The following is a 15,051-nucleotide window of genomic DNA, read 5'->3' on the forward strand; positions in this document are numbered from 1 at the left end:
CAGTCCATTGAACTCTGCCGACCACTGGATTCCCGATTGGAACATGTTGACTTTGAATGTCTCTTTAAGTGCCTGAGTGTGTGCCGTCTCATCCGGGTCTGTGCCTCCCTCCTGTTGGAACGGAGGGTAATCTTTGTTGCCAACAGCCTAAGGTGAGAAATGTGTAGAATATGTCACTTCCTACTGGTATTTTACTTGTTCTCACTATTTTAAAATTTGGGCATATTGAAAAACTGTAGATCTCGGTTACCTAAGGCCATAGTGACATGGACAATTCCAAATGGTAAATAATCCAAAAGCTGTTTGCATTAGGCTAGAGCAGTGACCTTGAGATTGCAATTAATTTATCTTTCTAAATATGTTTTACTTAAACTGTTGTTCCAAATTCATGTTGCTGAAAACAATTCATATTGCTGGAATGAATAAGTCACGGGAATAAAAGGTCCAGCATAGGGAATATAGTCAATGATAGTGTAATAGCGTTGTGTGGTGACAGAAGGTAGCTACCCTTGTGAGCATAGCATAATGTACAGAGACTTTGAGTCATGGTGTTTACACATGAAAATAATATAACGTGCATCAACTATACTCAGAATTTTTTTTAAAAATTGGTACTGCTTTTCTAAGTACACACTAATTTTTAGCAACCATAAATTATGGGAAAAAGCTGGTTAAGACTAAAATTTTCCAGTAAATTAAGTTAAAAACTTAAATAAAATGTTAAAAATTAATGAGTGATCACAGCATCATTGATCTGTGATCAGTGGTCACTAAGCAGTGTCAGTTTGTAATTCTGTAACATAATATCTGGACCATTCCGCATGTGTTGCTCAGTATGACACCATTGGCTTTCTTCTCTCCTAGCACCCTGTCCAAATGTGGCCATGCTGTGGTCGCCACACTGTATCCATTCACCTGGCAGCATACCTACATTCCAGTCCTCCCAGCATCTATGATTGACATCGTGTGCTCACCCACCCCATTCCTTATTGGAATCCTGTCTTGCTCCTTACCACAGCTCCAGGACCTACCCATTGAAGAGGTAAGATGGGAGAAATAGTACCTATGGAAAAGACAGGGCACTGACAAATGAAAACAAATCACCTTAAAGAATGATGGAGCTGGGGGCGCCCGGGTGGCTTAGTCAGTTAAGCGTCTGCCTTTAGCTCAGGTCATGATCTCAGGGTCCTGGGATCGAGTCCTGTATGGGGCTCCCCGCTCAGTGAGGAGTCTAATTCTCCCTCTCCCTCTCCTTCTGTGATCTCTCTCAAATAAATAAAATCTTTAAAAAAAAGAAGAATGATGGAGCTGTGATTAATATTAATACATAATTATTATCAATATATTATGCTATCATATTTTTGTACTGATTTATTAAAGTGAGAAAAATTCTGTAGTACACATGAATCCAAAGTTGTATCTTAGTTACAGTAGTGTGCCATGGGCTCATTCTTGTCTTACTCCGAAGGGTAGGTCTTTTTGTTCGTTTTAAGTCAAACACAAGAACTCCTTTGGGTTAACTTAAAAAATTGTTTCAGGGGTGCCTAGGTGGCTCAGTTGGTTAAGCGTCTGACTCTTGGTATTCTTGTTGTGATTTAATGTGCATTCCTGATTACTCTTGGGGGTGAGCATCTTTCTATGTTTATTGGCCGTTTGAGTATCATCTCTTAAAAATTCATTATCTGGGGTGCCTGGGTGGCTCAGTCGGTTAAGCGTCTGCCTTCGGCTCAGGTCGTGGTCCTGGAGTCCCAGGATGGAGTCCCACGTCAGGCTCCCTGCTCAGTGGGGAGTCTGCTTCTCCCTCTGACCCTCCCCCCTCTCATGCTCTCTCCCTCTCAAATAAATAAATAAAAATCTTTAAAATATAAAAAAAATTCATTATCTTTCTCCTGGATTATTTACCCTCATTGATTTGTAAGAGGTATTTTTATATTCTGGATATCAGCCTCTTTGTGGCATGTCTTTTTATTCTCCAAAAAGGTGTTTTTTAATGTACAGAAGTTCTTCATTTTAAGGTAGTCATAATTATCAGTCTTTTCCTTTATGGTTAGTGTATGGGTTTATTTTATTTAATTTTACTTTATTTTATTTTATTTTTGTGAACTGTTTATGTTTTTCTTTATATTAACTTCATGGAGATATCCTCCGATATCATCTCCTGGAAACTTTGGTAGCTTTATTATTATGCCTTTAATTTTTTATTCTGAATCCCGGGACCTGAATTTTTTTTTTTTTGTATATGATAGGAGGTAGGGGTCATTTTATTTTTTTTAATATGGATAGCCAACTATCCTAGTACCATTTATTGAAAAGATTGTTCTTTCCCATTACTCTGCTGTGTTAATCCCCACCTTCTTTCTATTGAGCTATAATTGACATATAACATTGTATTAAGGTTAAGGTGTACAACATAATGATTTTATACATGTAAACATTGTGAAATGACTACCACAAGAAGCTATACCTCACATAATTACAATTTTTTGTTCTTGTGATGAGAACTTTTAAGATCTGCTCTCTTAGCAATTTGCAGATATACAACACAGTATTGTTAACTGGAGTCACCATGCTGCACAGTACACCCCAGGGCTTATTTATCTTACAAGTGGAAGTTTGTGCCTTTTCACCACCTTCGCTCATTTCGCCCACCGCCCACCCCCCCACCTCTGGCAATCACCAGTCTGTTCTTTGTATCAGTTTTTTTAGATTCCACATATCAGTGAGATCATACATTATTTCTTTTTCTCTGCCTGACTTACTTCACTTAGCATAATGCCCTCCAGGTCTATCCATGTTGTCATAAATGGCAGGATTTTTTTCGTTTTTATGGCTGAATAATATTCATATATATATATATATATATATGAATCTCATATCTTCTTTATCTGTTCATCCACCAAAGGACACTGAGGTTGTGTCCATATCTTAGCTTTTGTAAATAATGCTGCAGTGAACATGTGGGTGGGGCTATCTTTTCAAGATAGTAATTTCTTTCTTCTTCTTCTTCTTTTTTTTTTTTTTGGATATATGCCCAGAAGAGGGATTGCTGGATCACATCCACATGGTAGTTCTATTTTTAATTTTTTGAGGAACCTCCATACTGTTTTCCGTAGCAGCTGCACCAGTTTGCATTCCCACCAACAGTGCACGAGGGTTCCTTTTTTTCCACATCCTCACCAACACTCGTTATTTCTTGTCTTTTTGATAATAGCCATTCTGACAGATTGAGGTGATATCTCACTGTGGTTTTGATTTGTATTTCCCTGATGACCAGTGATGTTGAGCATCTTTTCATGTGCCTCTTGCCCGATTTGCATTTATTTGGAAAAACGTCTATTCAGTTCCTCTGCTCATTTTTTTTTTTTTAAGTAAACTCTACTCCCAACATGGGGCTCGAACTCAAGATCCCGAGATCAAGAGTCACATGCTGCACTGACTGAGCTAGCCAGGAGCTCCTGCTGTGCTCATTTTTAATAGGATTATTTGGCATTTTGTTTGTTTTTCTTTGCTTTTGAGTTCTATGAGTTCTTTATATGTTTTAAATATTAACCCTTTCTCAGATATATAATTTGCAAATATTTTCTCCCATTTTGTAGGTTTTTTTATCATTTTATTGATGGTTTTGATAGGGATTACATTGAATCTGTAAATTACTTTGAGTAGTATGAAAATTTTAACAATTTTCTTCTCATCTGTGAGCACAGAATATCTTTCCACTTGTGTTCTTCAGTTTCTTTCATCAGTGCTTACTGTTTTCAATGTACAGATCTTTTGCTTCCCTGGTTAAATTTATTCCTAGGTATTTTATTCTCTTCGATGCAGTTGAAAATGGGATTGTTTTCTTAATTTCTTTTTCACATAGTTCATTGTTAGAGTATAGAAACACAGCTGAGGGGCGCCTGGGTGGCTCAGTTGTTAAGCGTCTGCCTTCAGCTCAGGTCGTGATCCCGATCCCAGAGCCCTGGGATCGAGCCCTGCATTGGGCTCCCTGCTCCGTGGGAAGCCTGCTTCTCCCTCTCCCACTCCCCCTGCTTGTGTTCCCTCTCTTGCTGTGTCTCTCTCTGTCAAATAAATAAATAAAACTTTAAAAAAAAGGAAAGAAAGAAAGAAACACAGCTGATTTTTGTGTTACCAGGTGCCTGTTACCCAGGCGCCCGTTACCCAGGCGCCCCTGAACTTAATTTTGTTTAACACTATTTCCATTGCTTGAGAGAATCAACATATTCTTCCTGATCTAGTAGTGCCTAATTTATGTCTCTGTGAATGTCTCTGGTTTAACCAACCTGGCTCCTTGATCCCATAGGTGCTGATAGTTGATCTCTGTGCAGACAAGTTCTTACAGGAGGTAAGTGACAAATGAGCTGATTGCATGATGTTTGGGGATAATTGGACAGAAAGTATGTGAAAGTACTTAGAGAAGATGACTCAGGCAAGACTTTTAGTTCCTACACATACTTGACACCATGCCCAATCATACAGGATTGACCTGAAAATTGGGTTAGGTTTATAGCTGTCTCTCCCAAAGAAGGAAGGAGGAAAGAGATTAAATGTCATTATCAAAAGAGGTAACCCTTCTTTGACATCCAGATGGGTTGGTGTATAAGGCTCTAATTTAATTGAATTTAACAAGCATTCAGCACTGATTATTTCTAGATACTCTGTTAAAATCTAAAAGTGAGTAAGACACAGTTTGAGCCCTCAGACCTTATAATCTAACGATGGGAAGGGAGAGCAGACATATCTATAAAGCTTTAGAAACAGTGTCATAGAAGTTTCTACAGGGTACAATAGGGGCAAAAAAAAGTGGTCATTTATTGTGGGTATTGAAAGTGGAAGGGAGAGTTAGCAAAGCCTTCTTGGAGCAAGCGCCCTGTATGGAACCTGTATATAAGTTTGTGAGCACTGAACACATGGTGAAAAGAACGTTTCCCAAGACTTTGTCTCCTTTCAAAACCAATTAGCTCATAACGTTTGAAACACTGCTTATTTGTGGATGACCCTTGTAATGCAGTGTAAGGCTTGCAGGTGAGAGATACTTGGTGGAAAGGTGCCAGAAAATGTCATAAGACATATTATTTATTTTCTTAATGTAGTTAAGATATGTGTACCATCACCATACTGAATTCTGCTCAATGTAGGGAAGGAAGGTTCAGACTGAGTCTTTAGCCAAAATCTATACAAAGTCACCTGTGGAATTTTGGGGACTTAGTGTACATTGGAGACTTTCTCACAGCTCATGAAAAAAATCTCAATTTCTTCTCTTAAGGTATCTGATGAGGACGAAATTCTACCTCCTAAACTCCAAGCTGCCCTGATGCAGATTTTGGAAGAACGAAATGAAATCTTGGCTCAGGAGCAGAATTTTTCACAAGGTATGAGACAGATGGTCTGAGGACTCAAAGTCAAGGCAGTAAATACTGACTGGATGGCCAGCACCCTGCTAAAGGATGTACAGGAGTATGCCATGGCCTAGGATGTGGAAAGCTTAGAATCGGCTTCCTTGCCGCCCCTCAGATGTGCTAGACCCCATCTATTTCAGGACTTTGACACTCGCTGTGTTCCAGTTCTGGAATGCCGTTCCCCGGGATGTCCACATGGCTCCTGCTCTTCTTTCCTGCAGGTCCATGCTCACATGTCACTCTCTCAGTGAGGCCTTTCCTGACTGTCCTTTTAAAATTGTACCCGTTCCCTTAGTGCTCCGGCTCCGCTTCCCCTACCTTAGTTTTCTCCAGGGCTTTTACTGTCATCTGATGTGCTAGAAGTGTCAGGTGCACGAGAGCAGCAACAATGTGTTTTGCTTTATCTCCAATACTTTAAACAATAGTCAATAAGTAGGTACTGGATAAATATTTGTTAAATAAGGGTGAAAAATATTTACCGAGCGGCTTACTCTGTACCAGGCCTTGTGCTCAGCACTTAGCATACGTCTTATTTCATCCTTGTAATATCCTTATGAAGCAGGTCTCATTATTTAATCCCCCTTTTACAGATGAGAAAACTAAGGCTATTTGCTGGTGGGGAACATTAAGGGAGGAGTAGGTTTAGAGAAATAATTAAAAGTTCATGAATCCCCCTTTTACAGATGAGAAAACTAAGGCTACTTACTGGTGGGGAACATTAAGGGAGGAGTAGGTTTAGAGAAATAATTAAAAGTTCCGTTTTGAATATTGAGATACCTATTGGATATCCAATACGTAGCAGACATTCAACTAGAGATATCAAGTAGGCATTCATATACATGAATTTGGGATTCAGGGAAAAGATTTGAACTAAAGACATACATTTAGAAGTTGCTGTTTTAAAGCTGTGGGACCAGATGAGGTAACCCTATAGAGTGAGCATAGGTAGAAAATAACAGATTTAAGGGTTGAGCCCTGGGTTGGCTGGTAATGGTGTGGTCAGATTTCCAGTGTTTGGCAGTAGGGAAGAGGAGGGGGATCCAGCAAAAGGCAAGAGCAGCTAGTGAAGGAGGAGAAAAAAACCAGGGGAGTAATATTAGAGAAGTTGAGTGAAGAGCGCATTTCACAAAGGAAAGTAAACAGTTATGTCTAATGCTACAAAGAGGTCAAGTGAGATGAAGACTGAGGATTGGTGGATTTGACAATGGGAAGAGCTTAGAGACCTTGGTAGCAGCAGAATCAGTGAGATGGTGGGAAGAAAGCGAGACTGGGGAAGGTTCAAGAGAGAATTGGAATGGCATTCAGCTTTTTGTAAAATTTTAACGGAATTACAAAGGGCCAAGAATAGTTTTAAGACGCTCCTGCAAAAGAACAACATTGAAGGGGCTGCCCTACAAAACATCAATTAATCATGAAGTCATAGTAATTAAGACTGTTTGGTTTTGGTTCAGAAATAAATAGAGCAAGGGAAGGAATAGAGAGAGAGTGTACCAGCATAAGGAAACTTAATTTGGGTCAGCGCCAGCATTGCATATCAGCAGGAAAAGAATGAACCATTCAGTAAACAATAGTAGGGCAATTGGTTTTCCATATGAAAAGAAATGAAGAGGTTCTATACCTCACCCTATACACAAAACTAATTCTAATGAATTAAAGATTTATTATTGTTTGTTTGTTTTTTTAAGATTTTATTTATTTATTTGACAGAGAGACACAGCGAGAGAGGAAACACAAGCAGAGGGAGTGGGAGAGGGAGAAGCTGGCTTCCCACGGAGCAGGGAGCCCGATGCGGGGCTCGATCCCAGGACCCCGGGATCATGACCTGAGCCGAAGGCAGACTCTTAACAAATGAGCCACCCAGGCGCCCCTGAATTAAAGATTTAAATGTTAAGAGTAAGGGCTCCCGGCTGGTAAAAAAGAAAAGATTGATTAATAGGACACTTAAATTTTTAAAATTTCCTTTTTATTTTATTTTATTTATTTGACAGAGAGAGAGAGACAGCGAGAGAGAGAACACAAGCAGGGGTAGTGGGAGAGGGAGAAGCAGGCTTCCTGCTGAGCAGGGAGCAGGACCCTGGGATCATGACCTGAGCAGAAGGCAGACACTTAACAACTGAGCCACCCAGGCGCCCCAATTTTTAAAATTTCTGATCATTGAGGGACACCATGGAAAAGAAATAAAAAACAAGCTACAAACTAGGTGAAGATACTTTCAACAAATATAACCAACAAAGGAATAGTATCCAGACTTTATTTTTAAAAATTCCTACAATGCGATTTCAATAATAAAGAGATGAACAACCCAATAGAAAAATGGGGAAAAGATACGAACGATCATTTCACAGAAGAGGAAATGTGAAAGGCCAATAAATACATGAAGAGATGCACAACTTCATCAAAATCTGGGATATGTAAATTAAAACCACAATGAGATACCATTTTGTACCCACCATATTGGCAAAAGTTAAAAAGTCTGACAATGTCAGGAGTTGGTCAGAATGTGTAAATTACTTCAACTGCTTTGGAAAAGCAATTGGGCATCATCTAGTAAACTTAAAAGATGTGTATATATCCTACAACCTGACAATTAAGTGTTTAGATATATACCCTAGAGAAACTCTTGCACATGATAATTAGGAAACAAGTACATAGTTTTCAAAGTAGCAGCATTTTACGTGATAGCAAAACCTAAAAACAACCTAACTGTTCATTGACAGGAGAATATAGCATTAAAAAAACATCTTAAAAACATGTATTGAATAAAACAGTAAGTTACAGAAGAATATGTTTTATGTAATGTTCGAAGATATACAAAACCTAATAGTATGTTGTTGGGGTTGGCTATGTATATATGTAGTGGAACTGTAACCTAAAGCAAGGGAATGATAAACCCAGTGTCGCTGATAACGGTCGCCCTCTACTGGAGAGTAGGGGAAGAACACCTCGGAGAGGGCATCACACAGGGAGCATCCGAGATACCCTTGATGTTCTGTTTCAAGCTTTGTGGTGGGTACTGGTGTGTTCATTTCACTGGTGACCTTATGAAATATTTATACTTGTAAAAGAATATATAAGTCATTTATGTTAAAACAGAAACAAATAATTGAAGATAAGTTATAGAAAAGCATAATTTTAAAAACAAAGGGAATTAGATTAAGAAAGGGTACAACAGGTATAAACAACTCTTCCAAGAGATTTTGCTGTAAAGTGGGAGAGAAATGGGACAGTAACTGGAAGGGGATGGGAGACGGGCAAAAGTGTTGACAATAAAAGTGGTGATGGACCATGGATTCTCAGCTGCAGGAGAGACGAGAAGGATATCTGTTGAACAAAATATAACAAAAATCTGGTTTATAATCAAGTGGAATGCCAGAAGAGACCTTAGAGATCACCTAATCAGCCCCCTCATTATGCAGATACAGGAAGAGAGCCAACAGGGGTAAAGCGCGTTGTGCACCATTTTACCATTGTTTCGCGGTAGAACTCTGACTAAACCTAGGTCCCTGATTCCCAGTCCAGTATGGAGCCCATGGAGAGAGCAAGCAACATTGTGAAGGGGAAAGCAAATACTTTAGGTATGGAAGAAAAAGGAGGAGTCTAAGTTAAATCTGAGGTCTGAGCCTGGAACCTGAAAGGCAATGTATTTCATGTTACAGTGGTTAAGAATCACCTAACTTGGGGGTCTGGCAGCTTCTGTACCCTGTACCAGATGAGCTGACCCTGGAGAATGTCTTTGTTTTGAGCCTCAGTTTCCTCAGCTGTAATAAGGAAATAATACCTACTTCACTGGATTATTATATTTAGAAAAGCTCTAAATACAGGGTCTGACATATCTTAAGAACTCAATAAATTATGGAATAGTGGTTGCTGTATGAAATGAGAAAGTTGAGAGAGAACTGATTGGTGGAGAAATAGAATGAATTTGGTTTCACACATGTATTGTTTGTTTATTTGATTCATATTTTACTAATTTCCAAAGGACCTGATTTGAATTTTAGACAAATGGAATTTAAGTGCTGGTGGGACAGCCAAATGATGATTACCCGTAGGTAGCCTGAAAATGTAGAAGGTGAGTTCTGGTGACATACAAGGGCTAGAGACGTAGGGTTGCAAATTATCAACATGGAAAGCCAACTCCATCTTTATGCCGGTTAGCTCTGTAAGGATGGGAATGCTGAAGAGAGGTGGTCTGAGGACCATGCTTAGGAAGAGGAAGAAGAGGCAAGAGAAAAACAAATGTTTGGTCATAAAAGCAGGAGAGGAATCCAGAAATCAGAAGAGTATAAAGTTGTGGGAGACGAGGAATGGGGAGAAGGTTAACACAAATGCAGCACAGAGTTTAAAGGAGAGACAAACAGAAAAGCAGATTAAATTTGGCTGGCTCTCACTGGTGGCCTTTGAAAGAGCAGTTACAGTGAGATCATGGATGTGCAAGCCAGGCTGAAAGATGTAATACCAGTATATGTGGGAAGAAAATAAAAGTAAAAATACGAGCTAATGGCGTTTTGTCGGTTGTGGAGTGTGCAAGGAAGCTAAGAATGAAGATTCTCAGTCCTTCAATCTGTGAGTTCTTATGCATCACTTTTATAACAATTTCCCATAAATACAAAACTTAGGGTTTTTTCTTTCTTTCTTATTTTTCTTATTTTGCAGCAGATGTGACACTCAACTCTCTGGTGTCCGAGGCATTTGTGAGGTTTTTTGTGGAGGTAGTGGGACATTATTCTTTGAGCATGACTGTCACTGAGCATGGGGAGCGTGTATTCCAAAGGGAACCATTCCGTAAATCCCACACCTCCCGAAGTGTACGCCACTTCCTGGATCTCTTCATGGAAACACAGATGTTTGCAGGCTTCATCCAGGACCGAGAGCTTCGGAAAAGTGGGGTGAAAGGTCAGTTTTATCATGAAGTTCTCCCCCTGTATTTAGTGAGCCCTTGGAGGGTTTGAAAATAATATAAACAGGGGCGCCTGGGTGGCTCAGTCGTTAAGCATCTGCCTTCGGCTCAGGTCATGATCCCAGCGTCCTGGGATCAAGCCCTGCATCGGGCTCCCTGCTCAGCGGGAAGCCTGCTTCTCCCTCTCCTCCTGACTTGTGCTCTCTCTATCTCTGTCACTATCTGTCTGTCTCTCAAATAAATAAATTTAAAAATTTAAAAATTTAAAAAAAAGAAAGAAAAATAATATAAACAAAAAATGGTATAAAGCTACAAGGGCTCAAAATCTGAGTTATTATGGAAAATAGTTATTTTTATAATTTTGTTTTAGCTATGGAAGTACATTGGTAGTAAGCACAGAGGTTTTTTGTTTTTTTTTTAAGATTTTATTTATTTATTTGAGAGAGAGAGAATGGGAGGGGGGAGGGCCAGAGGGAGAAGCCGACTTCCTGCTGAGCAGGGAGCCTGATGCGGGACTCGATCCTGGGACTCCAGGATCATGACCTGAGCCGAAGGCAGTTGCTTAACCAACTGAGCCACCCAGGCGCCCAGCACAGAGTTTCATTTAAGTGATTTTTAGAAAGTATTGGACAATTTCACCAACGTGAGTTTTCCTTGTAGGTTTGTTTGAGGTCCGGGCCCTTCAGTATTTGGAAACAATTCCAGAGTCTGAGCCTAGTGGGATGAATAAAATTTTGCGGAGTCTTGGTGAGTTGTTGTGTTTTCTTGTTAGATAATGTGACTAAAAAACCTTTTGCAGAAAGTGTGCCTCATCACAAAACTTTATAATCAAATCAACAGTATAACCTCAAATAGGCTGACCAGAAACCACGACTGTACTTCCAAAGTGTTTTGGAGAAAAAGAAGTCTTTCTCAGAGGTCGGGATTCTCCATCAGAGTTGTCCTTGGTCTGTTTTCCTCAGCATATCATAATTATTAATCTTTTCTAGGTCACATCACTGGGAGGATCTCATAAAAACTGTGGATCTTTTTCCCAGAAAAGTATGCTTAGAACATAAAAATTTGCATATAATTATAGGGTATTCATGGACCCTCCTGAAGCCCATCCGTGGACTCCAGATTAAAAACACCTGGTTTAGAAAAGGGCATCTGAGGCAAAAGAAGATTTCTACAAGTCTAATTTTACACGTCAGAAAGAAACACAGATGTTTATGATTTTTCAGTTATAATAATTAACTTTTTATTATCCTTTGTGATATTGGAGAACGGTGATGTGGTAGCCCAAAATAATGAAGAACTATATTCCATGGTGTTTATATGGGTCCTTGAAATATGTACCCCCGGTAACTAGACTTATCATAGGGATCATTTTGTAATGTATAAAAATATCAAACCACTATGATGTACACCTGAATCTAATGGGACATTGTATGTCAATTATACTTCAATACAAAAAGAAAAAGAAATATATGCCCCTAATTAAAATAAGGCCTTGTCCTTAAATAGCTGAGAGACCATGGACAAATTATGCCTTGGGTTGTTATTTCATCTTTATACCATGAGGTTAGATCAAATTGGTGGTCCTGAACTCCTATTACAATATTTTAATCTATGGGGAGTAAATGAAAATTTTCCCCACTGCAGGCTCCAAGAAATCTCTGGGGATCAGGCCAAGCAATTTTAGCCTATAGTCAAGGCTGAAAGCCACTGGATTAGGTGATGTCTGAGTTCTCTTTTACCTCTACAATTAGACACATAGGGTTTGTTTATTTGTTTGGTAGTCAAACACATCACCTGCTAGCTTGAGATGGCAGCTTACTCCTGGGCTGTTCCGAATGACTAAGGTGTTAACCTCTTGCCTCAAATAATGTACAATAAATAAAAATTAACTAACGAGAGTTCACTCTACTTCTTTCTCCCTTTAGGAAGTAAAATGAAATTTCTGCAGAAGAAATGAAATCTTTGATTGACTGTCTCCATCTTAAATAGAACAGAAAGTGCCAAAGAAAATACTTCTCCAAGAGTCAGGATGCCTTGAAGTAGCCTCCAAAATCCTGGAAAGTTGAAAAGGTTACAAAGCAGTCCAGGTCATTGGAGGAGGATTCTCCTGTTGCTGCTGTCATAATCACTGGAGGATTGTTGGGAGTAGTCTGGAACCAATGTTCTCATTACTCTGCCTCCAATTTTTTTTTCAGTGGCCTTTTGTATTTAATTCTTGGGCTCACTCTTTGTGTTATGTGCTTAGTCTGTGAAGGCACTTATCTTTTAATAGGGAAAGATTTGGTGTTGCATTTTTTAAAAAACAGCTCAAAGATGAGCACAATGAGAGAAACGCTGAGTTGAAGGTACTGAGGAAGCATGGTAGAAGTGCAGAACGCATCCTACACGCATCATTCTCATCACTGAAATACCATAGCAGCTTGACACCTATGGGCTGTTTCAGCAGAGCCAAGGAATATACTCCTCATATATCTCCAGTTTTTGTTTTTTAGTCTAATGTTCTGTCTGGGGGAATCTCACTGATGTGGAAGCCCTATTTATTAACCCTGTTATTGAGTATCTTATACAAGTAGACACCTTGCAGCTCCTCCTCCACATCGTGTGGCACTTGAGTAGCTTGTCAACATTAAACTTCGTGGGATTATAGCTAACGGGAGAATATCCTTTCAAGGGCATGAGAACCCCCCCTTTTCTTAGTGTCCCCCATGTGCCATGTGTGATGGTACATGTATGTCATCTTATTCAGTCTTTAAGTCAACTTCATGAGATACTTTCATCTCCATTTTATTAATGAAGAAACTGGAATTCTAAAAGGTTAAGTAACTTGCCCAAAGTTATACAACAGAGCCAGAACTGAAGCCAGGACAATCCATTCATGATGAGCACAGAAAAAGTTGGTTAGTCCTGCAGATGGAAATTTGAGCTCTGTGGGATTATAGCTATTGAAAAAGTTTTCTTTTAAGCTGAAGTGTACCAGAGCCAATTTTCAGCTCTGAGGATAAGGGACTTCAAACTATAGGTGCCTAGATGTCTCTTTTTTGGTTCCCCTAGAATTGTAGGACTTTTTGCCCTAATTAAATTGGACTCAGACTATGAACATTCCTGGGCACTCACCACATAATCACCCTGACCCTTAATATCTAAAATAGTAGTATTGATTAGAAGGAGGAACTTACCAGTGATGGTGTAATTTTCATTGATAAATGTTATAGCAGATGTCAGTTTTCTTCAATTCCTGCTGATGGTTTTAACTGGCATAAAAATATTTATTCGAACTTAAGAAAACCTTGTAAGTTGTATTATGATAGTTTATTGAGTTGTATTGTCATTACAGCCCATTCAGGTGTGCATGAACGAATCTGAAGCGGACCCCATTTAAGACCGGTGCTATATAGTTCTTATGGGTCTAGAAAATAGAACTGAGCCTATGTCTTGTTAAAAAAAAAAAATGTGTATTAAGCATCTTACCCCAGTGGGGCTCTTACCAGACATCTCTCCATTTGCCACTCCAATCTTGAGGGAAGAATTAGTAATTGGGAATTGTTTATAAAACGGGGGTAGGAGGTCTTACGGTGGTGAATCTTGACCGTCCCTCTGTGAGGAGACCTTTGCTTCAGGGATGGGGGTCTTATTTTATTCCCGTGACCTGAAGCTGCTTCCTTTTTCTTAGGTCTGTTTTATTTTGTTTTTGTAAAGTATTATGAGTTCCGGATATATTTGTAAAAAAAATATTGCTCAAGATTTGTATAAAGTGTTGTTTACAGATCTTATAATGAATAAACACAAAAATTCCATGGAACTCTTGGAGAATTTTAAATAAAGTTGCTTAAGATGTAAAGATCTTCTACTTCGCTTAAATCTATAACTAGCACATTTATCTAATGATAAGGTTAAAAGACAATCCGAATCAGTGGTAGACTAACCCGACTTAATGACGGTGGTCAACATTTCCGGGCTGTTGGCAGGCAAAGCCTGGGTCTAGATCGCATACACCGGGCAGGGTATATAGTCCGACTACCTTATTTGGCCTTGGCCCGCTTAGTGAAAGGGAGCTGGGGGCACAGACCAGAGACGGCGCCCCGGCAGCAGCAGGAGTGGTTGGGAGGCAAGGAGGAACACCAGTCTATCCCCGGAAGTCCTAACGGCAAATGAGTGGATTTTATATACGCGCTGAAGGCAAAATGACAGGATTTTGTGGAAGCTGGAATTGGTGGGCAGTTTTTAATCTCACCTTGGAGGAAAAGATCAGGTTCCTTTTGTTACGGAGACCCTAAAGCTTCGCAATTTTAACGGGCGATTGGCTCCGACTTCCAGAATCTGTGAAGTAACTGCATTTATCGAATGCAAGTGTTCTCAAAACTATGGTGGGGGGTACAGCAAGTAGCGCAACGGGAGAGAAAAACCGCCACAGAGAGAAAAGTTAAGGGTTGCAGGTGGAAGGTTAGGGGAGTATGAAACCAGTATCCCTCTCCCTACCGAATCCTGCCGCCCGTTTCCTCCAAAAGTTTTTTTAAAAGCATTCCCCTTCCGGATACCAGCTTCCTGCAGGGAACGAAAAGTCCCAATTCCCCTCCAAATTACTCCCGGTCGGAGGCAAAAAAAGCGGAGCACACAGGCGGACAGGAAATGGAGACGTTCCGCTGATTCTGGGAAATCGCGACGTGACGTCACGTCCGACCAAAACAAAATGGCCCGGCACTTCCTAGTAGCTGGGCGAGGGCGCCTTCAGAATTGACAACTGAGCATGCGCTAGAG

General features: G+C 39.8%; 1 protein-coding gene across 3 annotated transcripts in view; it reads left to right on the plus strand.

Moving 5' to 3' along the window:
• Window positions 1–14,134, plus strand: part of DENND2C (DENN domain containing 2C) — a 79,775-nt gene extending 65,641 nt beyond the window's left edge. For 2 of the 3 annotated variants that reach the window (XM_036088501.2, XM_078072572.1), the window contains exons 13-19: window positions 4–152; window positions 865–1,042; window positions 4,304–4,345; window positions 5,267–5,372; window positions 10,053–10,292; window positions 10,957–11,043; window positions 12,222–14,134. In XM_036088501.2, the coding sequence (XP_035944394.1) occupies window positions 4–152; window positions 865–1,042; window positions 4,304–4,345; window positions 5,267–5,372; window positions 10,053–10,292; window positions 10,957–11,043; window positions 12,222–12,253 (834 nt within the window). In that variant the 3' untranslated portion in view covers window positions 12,254–14,134. The remainder of the gene's footprint in view (window positions 1–3; window positions 153–864; window positions 1,043–4,303; window positions 4,346–5,266; window positions 5,373–10,052; window positions 10,293–10,956; window positions 11,044–12,221) is intronic. The other variant, XM_036088502.2, reaches the window with a different exon arrangement.
• Window positions 14,135–15,051: the final 917 nt, after the last annotated feature.

Source organism: Halichoerus grypus, chromosome 5 (genome assembly GCF_964656455.1).
Source record: "Halichoerus grypus chromosome 5, mHalGry1.hap1.1, whole genome shotgun sequence".
NCBI lineage: Eukaryota > Metazoa > Chordata > Mammalia > Carnivora > Phocidae > Halichoerus > Halichoerus grypus.